Here is a 24398-nt window from a genome sequence, read left to right as displayed (position 1 = left end):
CGAGGAGTGCCGTCGGAGGAGACGGGCGGGCGTCGGTCTCGCGGCGGACCGGTACCGGCGCGACTGTCACGGCCGCCGGCGGGCCGACAGCTCGACTGACAGCCATCTGCTGTCGGAGACCGATCGGCCCGGCCCGCGGGTCGGCCGGTCGCTCTCGGTCCGACCGAGAGCCGGCCGTGCTCGCTCACTCGGCGGGGAGACCGGCCGGACGGTGCCCGCCGGGTGCCAGGTCACCGGCCGGGAAGTGCGCAGTCGACAGGTCGCTGCGGCGGATGAGTCGGGCTCCGACCCCGCCGGCCGGGGCGTGGCAGTGCCGCTGCCGAATTCACCACCGGATTTCAAACCACACAATGACGGCCGAAACCGCTCGAAACCACAACTCAGCCGAGTTAATGAAGCCGTCACTGTAACCGGGCGCAGGGCGACGATCGGGCCTTTCTGGCGCTCGCTCTCACCAATCTCGCTCCGACGGGGCCGCCGCAACGGGCCCGTTTACCGGGTCCTGGAGCCTGTATCCGAGTGCAGTGCCTTCTCAGACTGCAGGCAGTCTAGTTTTGTCCATAGTCTCCCTAGTTGCTTGGTTCTCCTGTAGCTGGACTAACCGGTTGGGAGTCATTCCTGAAATCTGATGACACGGCACATGTCTACTGGATAAAATCGAAGTATTTTGAGGTGTCACAGGAAGTGGAGGTTATGAGTACATAGGTATATTTGCGATACTTGACGTGGAATTGCCCTTGGGTAATTGTTTAAAGGGACCCTCCCACCTTCAAAAAAGTTTATGAATTGGCATGAAAGTGATGTCGCTCGGTTCAGGAAGAGCGAAAACGAATATCTACCAAATTTCACCGAAAATATTCACCGGTTTTCAAGATATTAGACTTTTACTTTTGTTTACTTTTTTGGAATCTCCGCTGTTTCTAGCGACTTTATTTTAGAAGTGCGGCGTTTGCGGCAGATGTTGCGCGCAAATAGCATATACCACCGCGTGCTACAAAACGTTTTAGTCAAACATTTAAAAATCGTTAGATATTTGCGCTGACGTCACACATTCAGAGGGGTATTCCTAAGCATTAGCCCCTCTGAATCAAAATGCTGCAATTTTGAAATTCAATATTTCCGATTAAGGCATTTCTCGATGTTGTGAGTGCCGAAACCGGTAATTGTGAGCCAGGGACCCCATTTTGGCTATCTCAACTCAAATCTAATGTTAAGGTGGGAGGGTCCCTTTAAGCAGGTCGCTATTTTATATCCAGTACGATGGCTGTTGTTCGATGCTTCTTTGCTACTGTTGACTTGTGAATACAGTGGCAAAAGGATTTTGAAATGTGCGTCAGGTCAGAATCTGTGTTGCCTGTCCCTAAAAGTAATCAAACATTTTTTTGATTGCCGAAAATCTTACAGGGCTGCAGGCTGCATCATGTTACCAGGGATGATGGGTGGTGTAACACATGCTCATTGAAAAAAGATTTATAAATTATATTTACGTAGCTTTATAATAGAAACATTAGCATTTCTTACTGCTACCCTCGAAATGTTTTCTGCCAAGACAACTTTTGGTTTTGACGCCGTTTGTAAGCTGATAGCGCCGTGCCAGCCACTCTGGCTTTTGACCGCGTGACTTTTGCGAACTGCCAAAAACGCTTGGCCTTGCGTGGGGCTATTTGTGCTGTTTTCTCTGACGCAGTCTACAGCTCCCGGGGCTATATTTTCAGCGCTGTATCAGGTGGAAGACAGGCCAGATGGTCCTCAATTATGCATCCGATAACCCAGTGCTAGTGAAGAACGGTTACCTTATGGCTACTGAACATCGTTTCAATGTTTGACGTGGCTCAACTCACCGGTGGCCTAATTTTAACTGATAACTAACATTACATTTTGTCATTTTCATATCAATCTGTGTTCATTATCGACAGTTCGGGGTTGTTTCTTTATCACCAATAGCTATTGGATTGGATCATATTTTTTTCGTTTCACAGAGTTCTGGAGCGACGGTCATAGTGTTGAAAAAAGTTTATTTTTATACAATTTTCTCCTATAAAATATAACGAAATCTAGAAGCCTGTTACATAAAGGGCTTTAGAAGGGCCATAGGGCTACACGCGGGGCTGAAATGAGTGATCTATTGATTGCTGGTGAATCGGGGGGGGGGGGCATTTGGGGCAAATGCCTGCCTCCTAGCATCCGAAAAAGATGAAAATTTATCGTTTTTTTTTGGTAGAATAGAAAGAATACAAAATAACATATATGAGAACAAGCTTGCTGGAAACTTAACAGGACGTTAAAACGACATTCATACGACATACGACATTGAAATCCGATGAGATATTCAAATTTTGGGAAACCTTCTCGGGGTGCGCCCCCCCCCGCAGCATCCGAGACCGTCTTTCTGGATCCGCCTATGTGAACGATAGTGTTTCTTTTTAGGGCCTTGGTGTTTCTCATCCGTCAGTACGAACATGTTAAGCTATTGATTATTCTATCAGATTCCATGAAGTCCAATAATGGTTTTAAAGGCGGTCTGGGTTCCTTTTGGCGCTCATTTGACTTCGAATGAATTGCCTCTTGGCTGTCATCGAATGTCATCAAATTGAATTCAATGGCGCGTGTGCAAATCCCTACCCCCTTAGATGTGTTCCTGTTTGTGTGTGGGTGTGGGTGTTTGTGTGTATGTGTGTATTTACATGTGAAAATTTGACGGTTCGCTTTTTATTTACAAGTTATTTTTATCTGATGAGGACTTCACTTATTGTGGTGGGTGTAGGTACGAGTTTGTGCTTTCCGGCAGCGCAACAAGTAAAATATTCAGACCGGAAATGATATCTCACGGTCATGGGCATCTCCTTGCTTCGTGCTGATTATCAACACCTGCCATTTCTTTCTCTGCGTCGTCTCGTCTCCCCTCGGCTCCGCTGGTCAAACTGGTCCGACTGGTGCCGGCGAGCGTGCGCCCTCTAACGTGCTGTCGCTCTCTTCCGACGATGATCCCGTGACCCGTGCGGTCACGAACCGGTCGTGACGAGCCGCGCCGGCCGGCCAAAGGTCACAGGTCGCGCCGGCCGGCCGTGCTGATGGCCAGATTACGGTGCCGCCGGATGCTGCGGTGATTGCCATCTCCCGCGCCCCGGCCGGCCCCGGTCGTTCAGCCGCCGCTGCTGTCACCCCTGACTCCGCCATTGCGCGACCGCGAGTTCCCCGCCCGGCCGCCAGTTGGCAGCACCGTCCGCCGCGCCGGCGAATGAATGAATGCATGTATGAATGAATGAATGGGAGGCGCGCGCTCGAGGTCGCGCCGCGCGGCCGTCGCCAGTCGGGTGAGGCCATCGTTGGGGAGAGGAGGAGCGTCGCGCGCGCGCCGCACAGAGCCGTCTGCAGCCGAGCCGAGGCGAGGGAGGGAGCGGGCCGACCTCAAGCGGCAGGTGGTGCGCGCCAGTAGTGAGACGACGCTCCGCTCGGCCGGAGCGCGCCGGCGAAAGCGGCGGAGCAGGCCGCTCCGCATTGATAAGCTGTTGGAAAGCTGGAGGACGCGATGGTGGTCGGTGGTGCGGATATCGGCTGTCGGCCCGTCTCGTAGCCGGTGGGCGCGCCGCGTGACTCGGTGTGACGGTCGGCGAGACGCGAGGAGGCAGGACGTCAGTGCGCGTGCGTGTCTGCGTGGAGGAGCAGCGGCAGTGCCGGGCGGCCGGACGGACGGCGCGGCCCCGATGCTCCGGCTGCTGTGCTCGCTGCGCGCGCCGTATGACCCGCTGGACGAGCGAGAGGAGGAGCTGCCGCCGCCTCCCGCCATGGACAGCAACCCGGGCCGTGAGTACCCAGGCCAGCGCGCCGCCCCCGCCCCCGCCCCCGCCGGGCGGACGGCGCGGCGGTGGTGGCCGCCGATGCAGCCGGCCGCCTGCTGCGTAGCGCTTGCCTCAGACCGGTTTGGCGGCGCTGGGCTGCCGATTACGTTTTCAGAAGGTGGACGCGCCTTTTTCGGCGCGAGCTGCGTCACGTGACGTCCGACAGCTGCCGGAGCCGACCGGCGGCGGCGGTATCGGCCGGGCCTCCGCCGCCGCCGGACGCGATCCGCTGCTGCCGGCGGCGCCGACGCTGGCTGGCTAACTTTAACCTTTATTGCGGAAACGTGCGATCTGGCGGTGCCGGCGGGACCGGCGTGCCAGCTCGCCACTGCCGGGCCTCGGTCCCGGAGACGGATGGCCCGCCACGGTGGCACAGCGTCACGCGCGCGGGGCGCCGGCGTGGGCGGCCGGCGCCCATCACATCTGGGCGCCGCGCAGCTGGCCGTCTCCGGCGCCCCGCTTCCGGCCGGCTCCGGCGGCTCCGGCGGCTCCGGCGGCGGCGGCGGCGGCCATGTTTCTGGGCGGCGGTATCGGCCGCCAGCCGCCGCCGCCACCGGGCCCACCGCCGCGGCCGCGCTGGCCGACGATAAGTGACGCGCTTCTCCAGGGAGCGCTGGGCGACTCCGTGGCCGTCACTAGGGGCCGGCACATACCAATCGCCTCCACCCAGAATGCTGGCAAATTGGTGTGAAAGATGGCCACGGAATGGGGAAAGATAACTAGCGTAATTTCTCGTACCTTCCTACTTTCTCATCGTTCATCACTCACTCGTTGTTCATTCATCGTTCCATCGTTTTGCAATCCTAAATTTGTATAACCCTTTTCGGGAGAGCTGTGATTTATATTGCAACCTTTCATTTGTCGATACTTCCTGACAAATTATGTCGCTGACGAAAGTTATTATGAATTTTGGTCTGAAGATACTATAGACTAGGTATTTGGCGTGGACCACCTTTCGAATTGCCCTGTTTCGTTCCCGGTCGTCGAGTCAACCATGCGTCTTACTACCACGAAGCCGTGAGAACAAAACAAATGCGAATAGAATCAATTCAGCAGTTCACACAAACTTGGCCTTCGATAATCGCCGATCGTGTTGGCTGTGTTCTGGTCGCATGACTAAACCATTTCGCGGAACCGGGGAGTTGACTGGCCGCTCGGTACCACACGCCTGCGCTCTCCGCCAGAGCGGAAAGCGGAACTGGGAAAAGTGAACTTACCCGAGGCTCCGGAGGAAAGCGGCGCGCATGGCGGCGATAATCCTCGCGGTGGGATAGACCGCGCTGCGTGCGACGGACGGGTTGGGAAAGGTACGGTGACGGTACCGACGATATGGTACGACGAGGGCCGATATTGCAGACGGCAGCAGTGTCGACAGTAACGTCACCCAAAGTCGGTACCGACGAACTAAGCGGTGTTTGGATGATGGTGTCCATTGAGCAGATCCATGGCAAGGTGTTCTAGAAGACGCTGCTTTTCGAATGGTCAATTGCTCTTTGTGAAATAATGGTACGGATCACATGCGGATCTAAATGATCCGTCGGTGGGGTATCGAAAGGAGCAACAGCGAACCTCCCTACCGTATGATAGCTTCGAGCGGCTCAGCTTCGATCCGACTCGCCAAACCCGCTCGGAATATGCTCCTGCCGGTCCGTTCTCCCGTCCGTCCGTCCGTCCGTCCGTCCGTCCGTCTGCCTGTCCGACCAGCCATCCGACCGTCCGTCCCCATCCGATCTGGCTTCGATCACGGGACGCGTCGGGCCACTCTCATAAACGGAAACGACCCGAACCGTAGGCCAATTGAAATTACGACGATGCGCTGCTTGTTCTTGGCTTCGCCGGGGCATTCTTGCAAGTGATTAACCCATTAATGCCGGAATTTTTATTTTTTGATTCTTTAGTTGTCCTTAACAAATGTTAGCCACACGGGTCCCAGTAAGAAAACTGTGCAAGCTTAAAAAAATTGTTCCATCGGTTCTCAAGTTATAAGTATGGGTCATAAATGACCCAACCGGCATTGGCATAGTCACAAATAAGGAGTTATCACGAAATCCGATTTAGCTAGATACCTTATTGTGTATACTGTATAGCGGTCTCAGCCAAACAATATTAAGAGGCACTGCATTGCAATGCTTTGCAACGTCTCATTGGCGAGGCCGTTGGTGCCGCTGGCAGGCCTGTGGTGCCCCTGTTAGGCCTCTGGTGCTCCTGAGGGGACACCATAGGCCTGACGGGCCTGTGGTGTCCCTGGAAGGACTGTAGTGCCCCTGGGCCCTGATAAGCCTGAGGTGCCCCTGACAGGCTTGTGGAGCCCCTGACAGGTCTGTGGTGCCATTGCTAGGTTTCTGGTGCCCCTGGCAGGCCTGTGGTGCCCCTGGCGGGCCTGTGGTGCTCCTGCTAGGCCGCTGGTGCCCCTGGGTCCTGGCAGGACTGTGGTGCCCCTGACAAGCCTGAAGTGCTCCCGACAGGCCCGTGGAGCCCTTTACAAGCCCAAGGTGCACGTGCGAGGCTGGTGGTGCCCCTGTGAGGTCGATGGTGCCCCTGGCGGGCCTCTGGCTGGTGCCCCTGGCAGGTCTGTGGTGCCCCCTGACAGACCTGTGGTGCTCTTGCTAGGCCGATGGTGCTCTTGCAGGCCTGTGGTGCACCTAACAAGCCTGTGGTACACTCGGGGGCAGATTGATGTTCCACCACTCCCTACCCATCGGGCTCCCGTGGCTCCCGCACTGGCTGCTGCCAGTGTTGCCTGCCCTCAGCACTGGTCAGCACTACCTGCCAGTGCCAGTGCTGCCAGTGCTGCCACCATGGCAGCAGCCAATGCTGAGCCATGGGAGCCCGATAGGTAGGGAGTGGTGGATCATCAATCTGCCCCCGAGTGTACCCCTGACAGGCCCGTGGTGCCCCTCGGCCGGCCGAGTCGCCGGCCCGCCCCGCGTCACGGCCCCGGACAACCGGTCCGCTCATGATATCCCAACATCGCAACACTAGGCCTGTGGTGCCCCTGATAGGTCGGTGGTGCCCCCGGGTCCCAGGGGAGGTCATGAGTGACCCATATGACCCCCCTCCCTTGGATCCGCCACTGTGATCTGATCACAACCCCCAGAAATAAATAATCGTTTCATCATCAATTGCTTCCCTTGTATTCAACATACGAGAAAATTGACAACACTATTGCCGGCTGGGTCATTTATGACCCAATGATATTTATCGAGGAAAAAAAGTTATCCGATGGCGACAAGAAGGGCAAAAATATACAGCATGCCTTTTTCAGACAAATTTAGATGCCAGGTGGACGATCATTCAATTGATAGTAAAGTGCAAACATAGCATAATATTACTTTTTAGGACGGCGCGCCATTGCCAGTGACCGGCGGCTGTGCAGTCCCGTCGTCTTTGGCTCCAGAATCTTCAGTGGACGAGCTCACACGAGTTTTATGCGGCTCCGACGCTCGTCGCTGAACCCACAAATCCAACAAAACACACGCACAAGTTCCTCAAAGTGCCACTTGCCTCCATTCAGAAAAAATGTTAAGATGTTGCTTTAGGGTCATATATGACCCAAGCGGCATTAATGGGTTAAAAAGATAGAGTTCTGATCTGTGTGGATCCGTAGGTATGCTGCTCCAGCTGCGTGGGACCGGCCCGCGGGCGTCGGATGGCGTCTGTGTCGCGGGGCGTGCCGGCGGTGACGGTGGCCGTGGCGTCTGTCACCGGTGTCCTGCACCGGTCACCGGTCCGCCCCTCTGCCGCCGTCCACTGGTGACTCTCGGCGCCGCCGGAGAGGTCGTAATTTTCCTGTGTAATTAACTGGCGCTGGCCGCTCGGTTATTGCCGGCCGGCCGGGCTCCTAACGGCGATCGGACCATCGATGTGCGGCTAATCGCTTCCGGGGCGTGCTCGGCTGCGTCGGCCGCAATTATAGCCATCTCGTTGGCGTCATTGGCGGCGCCTTTACAGGACGTCTTACATCAGGGTGGAAGGGGCGCCGCGCCGGCCGGCCGGCCGCGAGCCGCTCCGCAGCGAGCGGCACTGGCCGGAGCGCGCGGCCAGCAGGTTCCTTGGAAGTGTCTCGCCGTCTCGGATTTTATCGGGGAATTTCAGGCCAAACTTAGTGATGAAGTGGCTCGCATTCATAAATCAGAAAGTTGTGTTCGGACGCTTGTTTTTACTCACGAATATCCGGCGTCTGGCGCTCAAGGCTGCTGATTGAGCAGCTTGTGACATGCTATGCCTGTTAGGCATCGCGCCCGGTTTGCTGGACTTCCTGTCAGGAAGATCTGCATACTGTGGCCTTTCAAGGCGCTGATGGATTTTTCGCCATTCCGGCATTCAATTAGTGGGGATTTGAGTGGCGCTGACGTGGTCGGCGGCGGTTCGCGCAGTGCCGGGCCCGACCGGGCCGGTTTCTGCACCGGACAGCGACTGGGGCCTCTCTATGCGCCAGCTCACAACGGACCGTTCATCGCCAGCATCGTCATGCAGGTGTGATGTTCACTACAGACTTAGACCAGAGACTTAGCTCGACTTGGACACATTTTAACTTATCTAAGATCTTCATATCGTTTCGGTGATGGTGTGCCTTGTCGTATGCCTTGTAGATGCGCCATTTGAAGTCGTGTCGGATCGCCGTTTGTCTGGCGATTTTGTCGTCCTCTTCCGGACAGTGCGATAGCGGACGAAGGAGCGGCCCGAATTTACGGCCTGTTTACCGCCAACTGTTAGCGCGTTGCGTAAAAATTGCCTTCCGCTGCTCGTAACTCCTACTTAAAGGAGCTCGTAAAAGCGCTTAGCTACTGGGTAATTCAATATTACAAGGCGCAACAGAACAGTTTTATCGTAACGTTCAGATATTGCGACATGTATGTAGTCGACACTAAAACTTCTCAATATCGTAAACCTTGTAGAAGTTCACAGAAACTACTCGCTGTAAGAATACAAATCCTGGTATTATTTATCCAACACTATTTCACCAATATTCTGAGGAAGCAGGCGACAAAGGAATATGCTTTTCAGAGAAGTTTGAAAACAGAAATAAGAAATTTAGTTCGAATGGGTGAATATGGGTGGCTGCTGCACTCCGAGCAGGTGCCCGAGAGGACTTGTGCCGAGAGGCTGGGGTGACTCCGAGACGGTCTGCGGCTCTCTGGCGGTCGTCGCCCTCCGTTCGCTGTCTCTGAGCGGTTGTGCAATGGCCTGTCGGCTCGAGCGAGCGGGACTGTTCCGAGCCGAGCCGAGCCGAGCGCGCTGTGCGTTTGAGGAGTCACTGCAGCCGACGCGCTCAGAGGACCGGTTCGGCCGACTGATGCCGCTATTGTGTGCACGCTGAGCAGCGTCCGTCTCCGCTGGTGTTTGCCGGCGCTCCGTGCGCTCTGAAGGCACCATCTGTGCTCGCTGACCCGCGCTAGCAGACGGCGCACCCGACACGCATCGCGCTCGGCCGCCTCTGCCGCCTCCATCAGCGGCGCCGGATGCTGCTCGTTGGCGTCATCAGAACGAATGGCGCCGGCCGGGCACGTATTTGGAAGGAAGCGGTGCATTGACGCCTGATGTGTGGCGTGATTGGCGGAGCGGAGCCGCGCCTCGTCAGCGCCGGCGGACCGGTGACTCGGCGACCGCCCGCCGCCGCCGGCGCTGAGTGCCGCTCGCAAATCGGCCGCTCGTGCCCAGAAAGTGGGCCGCCGCGCGCGCCGCGTCGCATTTCCGGTGGATTTTCGCCAATTTGGAGCGGCCGCCTGATGGGCCGTCGGCCGGAAGCTGCCAGTGTCCAATGTCCATTGTCGGCGCTGCAGCGAGTGATACGGCTCGACTGAAATAGCCGCCGCCACCGCCCCGGCACACGGCTCGGCACGACCGAATTAGTGCTTCGATCTGAAGGCTTATTTGAATCGGTGGCGGCGCGTGGGCGACCGCGTCCGGCGCCGGTGGCCGGCCGCGCCACGGCACGGCACGGCCGGAACTGCGCCACGCCTCGGCCGGCGCGCGGCACATTCGCCGCGCTGTCTTCAGGGCGGCGCGGCGGGCAGGGTCCGTGGCGCCGCTTCCTGCGCCGCGGCCCGGACAGCTGGCGAGTGTGACGGTCGGCGACCGGCGCGGTTTCAGGCGCCGCTGGCCGCCACCGCCCTGCCGCTCACTTGTCTCTGTGGTCAGAGGCGGCAGTGACGACTTCCGCCTAGGTCCTTGTCCTCCAGAGCAGGAACCTCAGAGTGTGGGCGAGGCGTCTCTCCCCGGAACGGCCGCGGCGTGCTGAACACCAATCCTCTCACAGGCCCACACTGGGACTCGACGCTCGCTTTCCTGCGCTGTTTGAAGCCATCATCCAAGTGCTGCTCTGTTGAGTCTGGTCGCGTCTCCAGCGTTCAGCTCATCACCAGCGCCCATTTCCGATGAAGCCCCGACGCGGCCCGGCCCGGCGCGGCGTGGGCGTAGCTCGGAGGTCGTCTGCCGGTTGGCTGGGCTCGCCCACGCCTGCGGCTTTCATCGGGAGAGCGGTTTGACACCGCGGTCCGCGGACACCGGGGTCTTAGCGGGCTCGGCACGCGCTCCACCCGACACGCCACCGGCCTTCCGTCGGGCGGTGGCGGCGCGCGACTGACCTCTCACGCCAGTCGCCCCCGATGTGTCATGTGACACGGAGGCCGGATGGTGACAGCGGGCCGCCGTGTCGATCTCGTGACGGCCGGGTCACAGGGCCGGAAGGAGTGGGCCGATGTGCCCGAGTGTCCGCCGTCCTGGCCGGATGTAGGGCCGTCTGGTCCTCACGACCAGCCCCGCCACCGGCCCCTCTGGGAGTCTGTCCTGCCTCCCTCAGAGACGTCTGTTTCTGGTGCCTAGCGGCTGGTCCGGTCGGTTTGATCGGAGATGCGGCAAACGTCCACGTCCGACAATCTTATCTCCACCGGAAATCCAAAAAGATTATGTACTGTAGTTGAACTGTTCGTCGGTACATATAATCTTTTTCATAGAAACTGTTTCACGGAGCATGGTGACCTAATGTTTACCCTGCCGTCGAATATGCTACATGAGCTGGGCCCGAAAAGCTCGGAGAAGCGCTTGGTAACGTATCAACTGTGATGGAGTGTCCAACGACTGCACATTGCCTTGTGACGTCACCAATGTCATCATCTGACGTCACTGGCCGCCCAACTTTGTGGCTGTGCAAAACCGTAACATCAGTGGGTTTGTCCATTCCATTGAATATTGCCTCAGGTATGTCCCATGGGGAGTAGGTATGGTAATATACACCAGAACGTATGGGTCGGTATATGCTGTACATATGCATGTGTTTGTATGAATAAGTTAAAAGTGGTTAATATGGCATTTCATGCACTCTACTCGGGCAATGTTGATGCGTCATTTATCATCCAATAGCTATCTCAGGTATTCGTCATTTTCATTTTCGCTTTTGCCACAGGCGTGTCGGAATTTCCACCGGATAGTGACAGCTGCCGTCATTTGAATGGCAGCACCGCAAATTCTGGTGTCGCAATGGAACAAAGAACATGACAGTGTGTGAAAACCACCACAATGCAAATCAAACTCGTCGCCAATGGTGTGTATAAAATGGTGTTTTAATGGGGCATACCGTTCTTGCTTATAAATGATCATTACTGAATAATATTCGTGAACATGGATATTTCGACTTGACTTGACGCAACTGGCAACTCCTGCCCAAACGATTTTATTGAATTAGTTTTGGAGCTTCCCTGTGGAAGCTAGGTAGTAGGTACTTATATTTGCTACCAGTCACCGCAACTCGTTTCATTCGTTTCATAGCATGCTTTTTATTTGTTAATGCGTGCGTTCGGTGGCAGATTCTGTGTGATTTCCACCACTCTAAAATCACCTTATGTGATAACACTGCTGCCAGCAGCAGCCCTGAGCATCTCACCATCGATTTGTCTGTTATAAACGACCGTCCTCCGCTGGCGTCGGCGGCGGGGGCGGCCCCGACGCTGACCGATCGTCGCCCGTATCGACACCGATGCCACCTTCCGGCCGACGGGGAGCGGCCGCCAGTCGGTGTCAGCGCTGCCAGAAAACATCCCGGAGCGCTGGGTCCGAGATGAGCTGCTCCGCTCGGAGACTGGGCCACTATTGCAGCTCAACAAGTGGATGGAGTCGAAAGTTATTGGCCCTGGGATCACTTGACATTCAGAGGTGGCTCGGCGCTGCGGGCGGGCCAAGTTGGTGCGGCACCGCCCCAGCTGGGCTGCTCGGCACCGCCGACCCGGAACGGCCTTCTCGGAACGACTGCGGTGATATTTTTACAGGCCAACCGCGGCGGCTGGGCATAGTAATCGTCTCCGGCTGACCGGCCGGCTGCACAGGAGCTGCTCGGGGCCACGCTTTCGCGCCCAGTCGGCTATTTCGAGCTGGCAGCGAGCGCCAGGCGGGTGGTGGCGGTGGCTGGAGCTCTCTCGGTGGTGACTGTTTGCCGTGGTGGTGGGGGCGGTGGTTGTGGTGGACGCAGGAGCGACCCGACCCGGCCGGCCGGCCCGCCGATCGGCCGCTGCCGGTGGGTATTGCGACACCGCGCCGGCCGCCGCTCGGTGTCCCGGCGCCGCCGCCGCCCGCGCCGCGACCTTGGCCGCCGGATGTTGCGTCGTTCCGGCGCCAGTGGCGGCGGCGGAGGCCCGTCCTCCGGCGGCCGATGTCCAGTGTCCACCTCCTCACGGCGGCGTCAGCTACGACTGTTCTCTATTCAGTGTCCACCATTGTGTGAGAGTGCAGCCCTGCTCTGACTGTTCCTTCTCTTGTGTTGTCCTATCAGCGGTGTCTTCTCTTTCCCAACCCGGCTGGCTGTCCATCTGACGGGCCGGCAGAGACGTGACCGCTCACCGGCCACAAATAACATTTTATAGATGGCCGAGATTCCGGAAACGGCCCGGATCCGGCGGCTCGTTTCCTGACCATTGATGGCCGTGCCAGTCCGCCTTTATGGTCGGCTATTAGGGATGTTTGCCGGCTCGCCCACACTGAGCTCCGCGCCGGAGTGGCCGGGTCGGGTCGGCTCTCAATGGGCGCCGTCCGAGTGCGCCGCGCTGGCGCCGCCTCTGCCGGCCGGCGAGAGCGAGCAGCCGGCGCTGCCTGCCGGCCCTGGCAGCGCCCGGAGGCCTGGCGCGCCGCCCCGTCACAGCAGATAGCGGCCGAGGCCGGGCCACGCACGTTCCACCGCCACCGCTCAGCTGAATTTGTGAATGACGGCCGGAAGCCGAAATGCGACCGGCCGCGGCGACGGCTCCGTGACCTTGGAGGAGGGCGCGGAGAGGGCCGCCCACCGGGCGCCGAGATGGCTGCGCAGTGCCGCGGCGGTTCTGTGGCCGACGCCCGCTAAAATAAGCCTGATGGATTGGCGACGCTATAGGCGGTGACGGCGGCGGCAGTGGTGGCTCCGATCGGACTGTGAAGGTGGGGAGGAACGGCTGGGAGCGGCCGCGGCCGAGGTCGGCTAGGGGTCGCGGTCAGGGTCGACACTGTCCGTTCGTCAGGGCCGCGGCAGCCGCGCCGCGCTATCTGGCCCCTGCGCTGTGCCCTGTTATCGGGCCGCCGCTGACGACCGGAGCGGCAGCGGCACGGCTGTTTTATATCCCTGCTCCGCCGCGATATCGGTGACTGCACCGGTAAAGTCGTCCCGTAAACCCGGCGAGCGATCGCCGGTGGGTCACCAGGACTGTCCTGAACTGACGGAGTGAATGATTTCTCGTCATTCATGAACGTTTCTATAAAATATTTTAGGATTTTGAATTCATGCTTTCATGCTAAGTGAAAGCATGGAACATTTATCCTCAGCCAAAGCATTGTGTCGTTGGTCTTGCGACACCATCACCGCATCACAGCTGACTCTGTGGATTATCTCCTGCCTTTGGTGGCCCGCTCTCCCCGGTGTGGCCCGCCCCTCCGTTTCCGGCGGCCCGGTCGTTATTGATGGCTCCCGAGCCGCGGATCGTGTCAAGATACCTATAAGAAACAGGTAGGTCCGATGTTTTGAGTAAAGCCCACGTAAAGCCCTGGTGACGTCACTGACATTTCTTATATGGAGAATTTCGCCCATAAGAAAAATATTTTACATACGAAAATTTGTATTTCATTCGGAAAAAATACATTCTATCAATTTCATCATGAAACTTATATAATTTAATTAAAAAACTTGAAATCCTTTGAGTGCTTGTCCCAACCCCTGCTATACCTTTGGTCACGTGACTTCCATGATAAACATTGCGTTTTGCAATGTTATGACTTAAACAGAAGCAATAAATGTTACAAGCGTATTATTTATGATGTTTTAGGCAGCAATCGTGTAATAACATCCTTGAATTATATACATTTTGCTTAAAAGAGGTCACGTGATGTTACCAGATTGTGCTCGGACAGCATCTTCTTGAACTTCGATTTTGAGTACTTTTTACCTTCATTGAGTCCTAATAACGGACGTTTTTAGTTATAAAATGAAGCAATGAATCTATTGAGGGCAAAATTTAATCATTTTTGCACTTTCAAGCCGGGCTATCCTGGCATGAACTTCGGCCGGTTTGTGTGTGAAGCCTATGGTGAAGGGAAAACTTCACGCCCGGCTGACGTCACAGACCTCGGCTACCAAATCGTGTCCGGTGGGGGTCGGATCGTGTCTCGCGCCGCGCGCTGAACGATTGACAAAGCTCTCTCTCCGGCTGAGGCGCGCTGACGACCGTCCGAAACCGGCGGCCGGCTCACCGCCGCAGCCCAGAACGTGAGCGGAGTGCATCGCACGGCGCGGCCGGAAAGTGAGCGGCGGCGGCGGCGGCGATGGCGCTGCCGAGCCGCCGCCGCCGCCGCCGCTTCTCCGTACGGAAATGGTCAGATAGCGACCACGGCGTTTAAGCCCTCTCCTGTCTGATGTGGTATCGGGTTAGGTGCGGTGGGCTTTTCTACTCGAGAGCCAGTTCCGAGGCCGTCAGCCGCCGCAGAGAGTGCTGTCAAATATTGTATCTGATGAAGAAAGGTTGAAAGAACAGAGGCTACCGTCCATACTGTTTCCGGAAGAGAAAGAAGTTGGTGTTTTTGCATCGTAAAAAGTGTCTGCTGTGTCTGCGGGCCTATTTTCGACGGTGTTTTTCTGAGAGAACAGTTTGCCAGGCCTTGTGCTACTTTGTGCCGGATGCATAGGCGGTACTAGGACCGGCAGCAGGGAAGGCTGCTGTCAGTGACTAACTAAGCGACTAATGTGATGGCTGTCTGAACGCTGCAAGAAGGCTCGATCCTGTCTTTAGATCCCATAGTCTCGGAGTTTCCTCCCGCAGCGTCGATCCACGTCCCGGGGCTGTGACGCTGCACACAAGCCGCCGGAAGCCTCCGCTACCGCCGCCGCTCGTCGTTCGCGGTGTACACTGGGGCCGGCCAAGCCGTCGTCGGCACCGGCGGCGACCTCGGCGGGTCGGCAGCTTCCGCTCCAGCGGTCCTGTTTACCCGGGGAGCTGCCTCAGCCACTCGAGCTGCAGGAGCCTCCCGTCGCCGGGCTGCGACAGAGTGGCCTGGAGATGGTGACCATGAACGGACGGTCAAACGGACTAAAATAAACGAACGGACAATGGAATAAATGGGACACAAACGTTCTGGCGGATGACGGGTTTTTAGACCGATGCTTTCAAATGGGGTAAGGTATCTCCAAAGGTAAACACTAAACATTGAACACTATATGCGTAAGTGAAATCACTTTGAAAGCTTGAAGAATAAGGGATGAGACTGGATGATAATAGGTCGGATGTGCCCCGCTGGTAGCGCATTTATGATCATTGAAATTAACGAGACAGGTTCTTTGTGTGGGGTTAAAGAATACGAATGGGCTATCTCCGGATATTTACGGTCTCTTTTGTATGTGTGCGTGTATCCTGGCTGGTGCCGCGACCTCCCGTCGACCACGCCGCTCTGTTGATAGCCTCTCTGAGCGGGATCGAACTGCGAACTAGGTGCGTCATCGGGCCCTGAGTCAGGCGCTCCTGGATCGGGACCAATCGACCCGCTACTATTGAGTGTCTGCATCGAATTTGGCAAGCGGACTTCGCCGAACGAATATGACTCGGGCTGCTCGTGACGTATTATGTAAACGAAGGTGTGGGGTGGCGGCCGGCGGCCACTGCGCCCTTCCTGTGGATCATATTCACAGTGGGCCGTTTTGGCGGCGGCCGCTGGCGTCCCGTTCCGTGCCGGGGGCGGGGAGCGGTGCCACCACCACCAGCCGGGCGGTCCGCGCGGCCGACATCGGCGCGGCGCCGGTCGACTGGGCGGGCGGCGCGATTGGTCGCTTCCTCCTCTGGTGCGGCGCCCGATCGGGGGGCGGGGGGGGGGGGGGCGGCAGCGGCCGGTGGATTGTGCGCCTTCCTGTCGGCCGGGCGCAGTATCCGGTCGACAGCGGCGCCGCGCTTCCGGCGCCAGTTCCGGCGCGGCCGGCCATAGCCGCGCATTGGCCGCATTCCTGGCGAATGGCGCGCTGCTGCCAGCGGTACACCGGCGCCCGCTGGCAGCCGCCGCTGCCGCGATGCCGACTGACCTATCGACGGCCGGCCCGATTGGACTGACCGCTGACGGCCGAGCGGCTCTCTTCGGCGCGATCATCGACACGACGATCGTGGACGGTCCCCAGGGTGAACTTAGTGCAGGGCTGTGATTCACCGCCCCTTCGCAACTCGATGGAGGGTTGTTATGAAGTGGTGACGGTCAGATCTAGTTTCAGAGCCAATTTTACCTAACTGACGCTCAAAGGACCGATCGCGTTCCATTGTAAACGAATTTGAGCTCAATTTTAAATGTTATTTCCTACCTGTCCTCGTATCCATATCAGCTGTCATGTGCCCGCGGAAATATAAAATGTTAAGTTCTCTGGATAGACTCGACTCGGGGCCAAGCTGGCCGTTTACACGCCGGCCGACCTCGATGAGTCTCGGAAACCGGTGCGAACGTTTCTGAAAACATCAACAGTCGACGTCAGTGGGCCATCAGTCAGTGGCGGCGGCGGCCGCTCGGCCAGCCGTCCGGGAACCGCCACGCAATCGGGCGCCGCCGCCGCCGCCGCCGACATCTTGGCACAAGCGGCCAATACTAAAAAAAGACTTCCGGCGGCTCGGGGGCGGCGAACGGCAGCTGAGGCGGACCAGCCGGTCCGACGGACCCGCCGCGAACGGGCCGTGACCCGGCCGAGCCCCCGGCTGGTCCTCTGCCAGCTGATAGATGACACTTCTGGGTCAAACGGCGGCGCGGCTCCGACAATTAGCGGCGGCGTCCAGTGGCCCGTCGGGCTGCGGCGGCCGCGGCCGCGCTGGCCTGACCTCAGCAGTTAGCTACCTCCCGCCCTCGGGAGAGCTGGCCGCGATTCGTCTCTGACCGTCTTTCGTCTCTCTCTCGGCCGCTCATCTGACGCTCGGCAGCCGCCCGCGGGCGCTCACTTATTTTTAAACGTTTCCGGTGCCGGCGAGGCGACATCTCGCCGGCGCGGCTGAGCGGCGCGCCGGCTCGCAGCGGCCGGCCAGAGCGGCGATGCTCGGTGTTGATTACGTTCAATTTTATCTGCGCCATTTGCGACGGATAATTGGCACAATTTTTCGTCGTATGCCGGCGGTAATAGCGGCGGCGGCGGGGCGCGTCGAATTACGCCGGCCGGCGATCGGACTCGTCTCCGGCGATTGGCCGCCGACGCCGGCAACCCATCCATTAGGGCAGCTGCGGCCGGCCCGCCGCCGCCGGCCGCCGCACTTAACTCGCCTGCAACGAGCCCCGTAATTGGCGCAAAGATCGAATCGCCGCGCCGCGCCGCCGCGGATAGAGCTGTCGGAAGCTGGGCGGCTGTAAAATCCGGCCCGACCTCTCGCCGCCGCTGGAGAGGCTGGCCGGCCGACAGCCGGTAGTCCCGTTTCCTCTCGGCGGCTGCCGTCTGGGCGGACGGGCGAGGCGGAACTGTCAGTTGGTCGGCATTAGCCGGGTAATGTTTTCAACTCAACTCGCTTCCGCGCGGGCTTTCCGGGCGGGCGACTGGCGAGCCAAACATTTTCCGACGGGGCGGTGTTGGGTACGTCGGGAACGCCCTGACTTGTGGGCCGTACCCGACGTGCTCAAAGCCCACCGGTGTTTCCCCCGGGGGCAGGTCAGCGGGCCATGTCACAGAGAACTGGCAAGGTACGAACGAACCCCAACAGCTGGCCACTCTCCTCTCGGACCCGAGTCGTCCCCTATCCAGTTGCATTTCATTTGTTTGCTTAGCAATTCGAGTCGGGCCAGTTTTGAGTCACCACCCGGCCATGAATGGGCCACGTACTCGTTGCCCAGTTGAGAATGCCAATTATCAAGTGGCGGGCGCCATCTCGCCCCCGATATGGCTGGCCGCCCGTCCCGGCCCGGTCGTCTATCTGGCCGAGTGGCCCCTCAGCTCCGCCCCGCTGAGCAGCTCCGCGGCCGCGCCCACGCTGCCCGCTTGAAAGGAAATCGCTGTTCGCCGCGCCGCCGGATGCATGAGAAGCGGCTCGAGGCGGCCGTCGGCGCCGACATTAGGCCGAACATGTTCGGTTGGGGGCCGAACGGCGGCCGCAGATCGCTGCCGGAATGCTGAACGTGCCCGGGTGCGGCGCAGTGCCGCGGGACGCCATCGGATGGCGACGAGCGGGGTTACGTATACTGCGCGGCAGACCGGGATTGAATGAATGGGGACGTGGCGTTGGTTGATCGGATGTGTGAAAGTGAGTCGAGCTGACGTGGGCTTCGAAATAGTGAATGAGCGTGAAGACGGACGGGTGAAGGAAACCTCAATGACGATTATTATGCCACCAAAGGTGGACACTGGACAAGGACGGCGGTTACTGCGGGCGGCGATTGCTGAAGTTCCGTGGCACGTGCGGCAGTGAAACTGGTAGCGGGTGCCGGTGGCGACAGGGTGCCCGGAATCTGAAGGCCGACCTGTCCGCCGTCCGTGCCTCGGACCGGCCGGTCCGGTCCTGGTCGGCTCCGGTCCTGGTCCTGGTCAGGCTAACTTCCACTGATGGACAGCGGCTCACGCTGCTGTGACAGCCACCTCACAGGTGACCGCCTCCGAAAACCGCAGCCACCGCAAAAACTCCTCTGGTTAAAGCTCAGTGGGGATGACCGCCGTATCTGGATAATCACGTAGCGTGGGTGGACGGTGATGGGTCAGAGAGTGCGACTGGTCACCGCACCCGTTCGCCGCCGGTGACCGCACCCGCTCGCCCTCCCTCTCTCCCCCCCCCCCCGCCCGCCGATCAGTTGCGGTGCTGATGACGGGGGCGGGACGGGCGGCCGACCTGGCGCTGACGTGCGTGTTCACGCCCTCATTGGAACGCCGACCGGACGTCAACCCACGTCCCCCCCCTCCACACCGACACCGCGCCCCACCGACACGCACCCCGCCATCGGCGCGCAAACATCGAAATCGACGCCCGCTTTTGACCGCAGCGCTCGGCGCAAAACCGATTGCAAAATAGGAAGGAAGTGCGCTTCCGGCGCTGAGTTTCCGGTGCTGGCCCACAGTTCCTTCCGGACTGGGGACGGGAGTCAGCCTGCGGCCGGATTTCGCTGAATGGCTGACTGGCGCCGCTGGGGGCTGAAACGGGGGGGGGGAGACGTCCCTCCCCCGAGGGGACGGGAGTGGGTGGGAGGGGTACGTATATCCGTGGCAGGGGATCCAGGCCAGTGAGGGTACCGTGCGGCTTTGTGGTTTGATGGCGCTGTGATTGGCCGCGTGGTAATCGTGGGAAAACTGCGGTAATCTGTCTCGTGATCTCGTTTTTTGGTGAGAAACCAATTATCTATGGCATTGCTAACAGACGGTGCCCAACGCTGAAACGACCGACCGCATTGCGGCTAGTTTCAATCGAGCAGTTTGATAAATCTTATGCTTATTTTAGCCGCGTAGTTTTAGGTGCTTCGCACATTAATCTGCCATTTTGTGAACCTTACCGTGCGATTCTTTTCTTCTTTCAAACTAGGCCGATATCACCAAGCCCGGAAGTGGAGCGCGTGTCCAAGCTGGGCGTCAGATGGGCGGGAACACGGTCAAACTCCAGCAAATTTGACAAACGATCTGTCCCTAATGGGTCGTTTATGATAATTAACTGCCGGGCTTTATTATGAGACATTCCGACGCTCGCTTCCAGAACGGACGTGTGACTAGGAACAGGGAGCCGGCCGTGGACCGATTTCACGCCCGTGTGGTATGATTCTGCATACTTGGGTGATGTCAAATGTGGCTGGCATTGCTACCTCGTGAGAGGTGTGAGAGTTGTGTTGTGTGTGTTCTGTTTAACCGGCGGGGTTGTAGGCAACGCAGTGATGCTATGTTACGAAGGGATTCGGTGTGTGCACGAGTGATATGTTAACCGGTCCCAGTCCGGACAAAGTTCTCCGAAGCTCCGCTGCTGGCTGCTGCGATTCCCATTCATAGATCGCGTTGGACGGCATCCATCTCGCCAGCTCCCCGATCGGTGCCCCTCGCTCCGCGGCCGGGCACGTCACCATGACATGTGTCCCCTTCCATCGTCACCTGTCACCGACATGTCGGCTGCAGGAGCTGTCACCAGCCGGCGACTGCCATCCATCGACAGTGTGCACTGCATGGAACTCTACTCCGTGCCGCGGGACATTTCCTGCGACAATGGCGCCGGAAAAGACACTTCCGATAACAGGGCTGTTGAGTACTTGCATGCTACAGTATATGGCGAATGAGCCAAACAAGCTGGATAAATGCCCGGATGATTACCATCTGGTGTTGACTGGGTTGACGGGGATGGTTGTCGCGTTGCGTCAGCTCTCTCCTATGACTGCCGTGCAGAGCAGACCCGCGGTGGGGTCGTGTCGCCCCTCCCGGTCGCCGGGCGCAACTGTGACCTCTGTGTGACCCGCCGGGGGGCCGCCGCGACCGACGAGCCCCGCACGCAGCCGCCGATCAATTACCATTTATGAATGAGTGACGTCACGGGCGGGCGTCATTCAGAGAGCGGGCGCGTCGCGCGCCGCCTGGCGGCCGGCGCGGCGGCGGCGGCGGCGGCGCACCTGGAACATTGATCGCCGGCTCCGTATTCTGTGCACGGCGCGCGCCGTCCGACCGGCCGGCGCACATTTGCATGGCAGGCGAGTCGGCCGTCGGAGGGCGCCCGCCAGCCAGCGCCGCGGTCCCCGGCTCGGCACACGGGCCGGCCATGTGCTGCAGATGAGTCACGGTAGGCACCACCGTCGTCCGCCCCGTCAGCCGACAGCCGCTCAGGTGTGCGGCGGAAGCGGCTTGCACGCCACGCGCTGGGAATGTGTGCCGCCGTCACCGCCACACCGCCTCCACCGCCGCCGCCGCCGCCGTCGAAGCTGACTCTGAGGCTGAGTCGCCGCCGTTCAGCGAATGCGCCGACGCGGCGGCGGCGGCGGAGGGGCGCCGGAAGCCGGTCGCCAGTCATGCGGTCGCAGCCGGCGAGCCGGGAGGCTGCGGCGTCCGGTGAGCGGTCGGCGCCGGCCGGAGGCCGTGTCGCGTCCTGTGCTCCGTCCTGGGTGTATCGCGCCGCGCGCGCTGCTCGCCGCGCCGGTGGGGATCGTCCTGGAGGTGGCTGCGGAGCTGGCAGCGCTGGCGGAGGTCGTAAGTCGGGCCGGGGCGCTGCCCGGGCGGGGAAAGTCGGCTGGCCGGCCGGGGAGAGCGGCCGGGCGCAGGGCGGGACGGCACCGGTGGGCGGCGCGAGACGGCCGGTCGGGTGGACGGCCGACTCGGCGGATCAGCCGCCCAACTGGTTTGCCGCGGCGGTGACTCGCTGTCAGGTGCGGTCAAAATCCGTCCGTGAGTCAGGACTCGGCGCCGACCTTGGCTGACGAACGTTTCCTGTTGCCGGCACGCACCAACGTCTTGCTGACAAAGACTGTACTGTCAGCGGTCAGGTGCACGACTTGTTCAGCACAGTAGCTACTGTTCCGCCCAAATCCCAGTCTCTACTGCCCTCATTCAGTCTGTTCTCGTGTGTTGGTATCTGAGTTTGACTGTTCGCCGACGGCTGGGTCCCTGGGTACCTCATCAGACTGCCAGTGAGGCTTATCGGCGATCGCCGCAGCGCCCGGTGACTGCCGAGTGGAGCAGGTCGGCCGCCCGGCGCTGACCTTGTGTGTCCGTCTCTCGGCACGGTGCCTCTGCGGGACGTGCGGAGCCCCAGTCCGTGCGGCGTCCACCTGCCGAGCGAGGGGTGCGGCACGGGTCACCGAGCCGCTTCGCCGCCCGTTCTTGCCTGGTTAGCGGGGTCAGAGGTCGGCGTATCTCGGTTCTAACGGCGCTGCTGACGGCGCGCTGACGACGCGCTGACGACGCGCTGACGACGCTGCTGATGTCAGCACGTGACAGCCTGGTGACGTGGGTCACCGCTGCGCTGGACATCCGGCCCTGTCCGTCTGTGGAACACGCGCGCTTCCTTCGGCTCTGGTGAACGGGCCTGCAGCGTCCGCCCGGCTCTGGTCGGCCGTTCGTCCGTCCGTCTGTTCGTCTGTGGGACACGTTGCTGGGCGCTGGGGCGGTGGGTTCTTGGACGGACTGACCCGTCCCTCCATGCCGAACCGGACATACCGCTTCACGTGCCTTCATTCACAGGTTCTGGGACCCGCCTTAGGGCCTCCTCAGATGTTCCATGACCGCTCCTTTTCGTCAATGACAGCGACTGATGTAAATGTACTGGGTCCCAGTAAATGCTCCTCCAACGTGTCCTCATGAATGTGATCGATGGGCATGTTTCAATGAATGCAGACTTTGCATATCTGCTGCTTGTTTTGAAGTATGGCAATGCTTTTCGTCGATTTCTTGGTAAAGGTTGGACATCTGAATATGCAGACATACTGAGAACATGAATGAATGAATGCACAATGGACATAATGTTCATTTATGAATTTTATGAACATGCTATTCACGTGTGAGCTTTATAAGTCATGCGTCTGACGTTTGGCCGACGATCACTGTCGCGCGTGCCATTGGCACGGACAGCTGGACCGGTCGTATGACCGATTGGGCGGCAGCGCCGGCTCTGTGAGACTCTACCCACACCTGTAGGGGTCGGGCTCGGGCGCCGGCGGCGGGCGCACACCAGCGCGGCCCTGGCGGGCGCTCTGTTTATGGCAGTTGGCCGGCTGTTTATACAGCCCAGTGCGGCGGCCGGCCGGCGCGGCGCGGTCCGGGCTCCGCCGCTCGGTCCCGGTCCCGGTCCGGTCCTCGGCGGCACCTGGGACGGACCACCGCGGACCAGCCGTGACACGGACCAGTTTAATTCCGTGTGTCGATGCACCCCGCGGACCGGGCATTATCTCCGGCTGGGATCACAGGGTCGCTGCGGCGGCAGTGCCGCTGAACACGGCTCTTCACACTGGCCGGCGTCCCGAGAGCGCGGCAAACGGCCCAACTGCGCCGGCCGCGCCGCCGTACATAGTCGATAATGAAAAGGTTCTGACCAAGATTAGACGGTATTACTTGGCACATGCTGGCGCATATGTTATTTTCTGTGGTTTGGTTAATTGTAATGACTCCAAAGAGGCGTGATGTGTCTCTATAAATTCACGTGATAAGTGTTCTTTATGTGACGGTTTGCCGGCGACTAGCGGCGGCTTTCTCCGTGTGGTGGCTACCGTTTAGGGAGGTCCATTCGGCTCGCCTGCCGCTGGGTTCCGAGGTGGATGGTCTGCCGCTGCTCGCCCGTTCACCGGCCAGTTCGACCTCATCCCGTCCATCTCTAGTCGAGTCGGGTCGGGCACGTTCGTCGGGCCCGCCCTGTCTGTCGACTGCCCTCCTTTCGGCAGCTGCTCGGCTGGGCAGCACGTGGCTCGGTGCAGGGCTGGGCACACAGTCGCTCGGTGCGCCGGCCCGTCTGGAGAGAGGCCTCGGCGGCAGTCGGTCAGTCGCCGACAGAGGGCGTCAGACGGCCGCTGCTCGGCCGCCGGCCGGCGCCTCTATCTTATCTGTCCCGCTGGCGGCCACCGGAAGCCCCACCCCGCCCCCGCCTCCCCCAGCCCCAGCCCCCCGCTCCCCGCCCCGCCCGAGGGCCGGTGGCGTGACCTGATCGGGCGCCGGAAGCTGCCGGGCATGCCGGTGCCGATTGCCAATTGATGGCGGCCGTGCACCGTGCATGACGCCGTGTCAGCGGGTCAGGGGTCACGCACCGGGGTTCCCGCGCCCCGCCGAACCGCTCCCTGCAGCGCTCCGAACCGCTGACCTTACTAACGAGCTGCCAGCGCCGCGACAGGCTCGCCTGTGCGTGTGATCTCGCCGTGTCGGCTCTGGGATGTCCCATGTTTTGAATAACTCCGCAATGTGCGCCTGCTAATTATGCACTTTTAGCGTTGTGACATTTGCCTGTGACCTGTGAGCTGACGATCTGACGTTGTGCTTTTGTGCGTTTCAGCGGACGGCAACGGGGGCGACAGCGCTGATTTGAAGCTGTCTCGGGTGGCGCGCAGCCCCGACCCGAACTCATCAGGCGCCAACACGAAGGAGTCGGCCATTCAGTCGTGGAAGGCGGCGCTGGGAATAAAGGCCAAGTCCAACACCAAGCACCTCGACAGATCAGTCCGGTCAGTGCCCGGGTC

General features: G+C 59.6%; 1 protein-coding gene across 3 annotated transcripts in view; it reads left to right on the top strand.

Moving 5' to 3' along the window:
* Positions 1-3311: 3311 nt before the first annotated feature.
* The window catches only part of LOC122377915 (SHC-transforming protein 1-like), a 45709-nt gene continuing 24622 nt past the window's right edge, over positions 3312-24398 (top strand). Inside the window, exons 1-2 of one of the 3 annotated variants that reach the window (XM_043358507.1) lie at positions 3312-3804; positions 24215-24383. In XM_043358507.1, coding sequence (XP_043214442.1) covers positions 3705-3804; positions 24215-24383 — 269 coding nt within the window. In that variant the 5' untranslated portion in view covers positions 3312-3704. The other 2 variants (XM_043358508.1, XM_043358509.1) reach the window with 2 other exon arrangements.

The sequence above is a fragment of the Amphibalanus amphitrite genome, unplaced genomic scaffold (genome assembly GCF_019059575.1).
Source record: "Amphibalanus amphitrite isolate SeventyFive unplaced genomic scaffold, NRLGWU_Aamphi_draft 000052F_arrow, whole genome shotgun sequence".
NCBI lineage: Eukaryota > Metazoa > Arthropoda > Thecostraca > Balanomorpha > Balanidae > Amphibalanus > Amphibalanus amphitrite.
The sequence above is the reverse complement of the archived record's forward strand: the minus strand, read 5'-3'. Positions and strand labels throughout refer to the sequence as shown.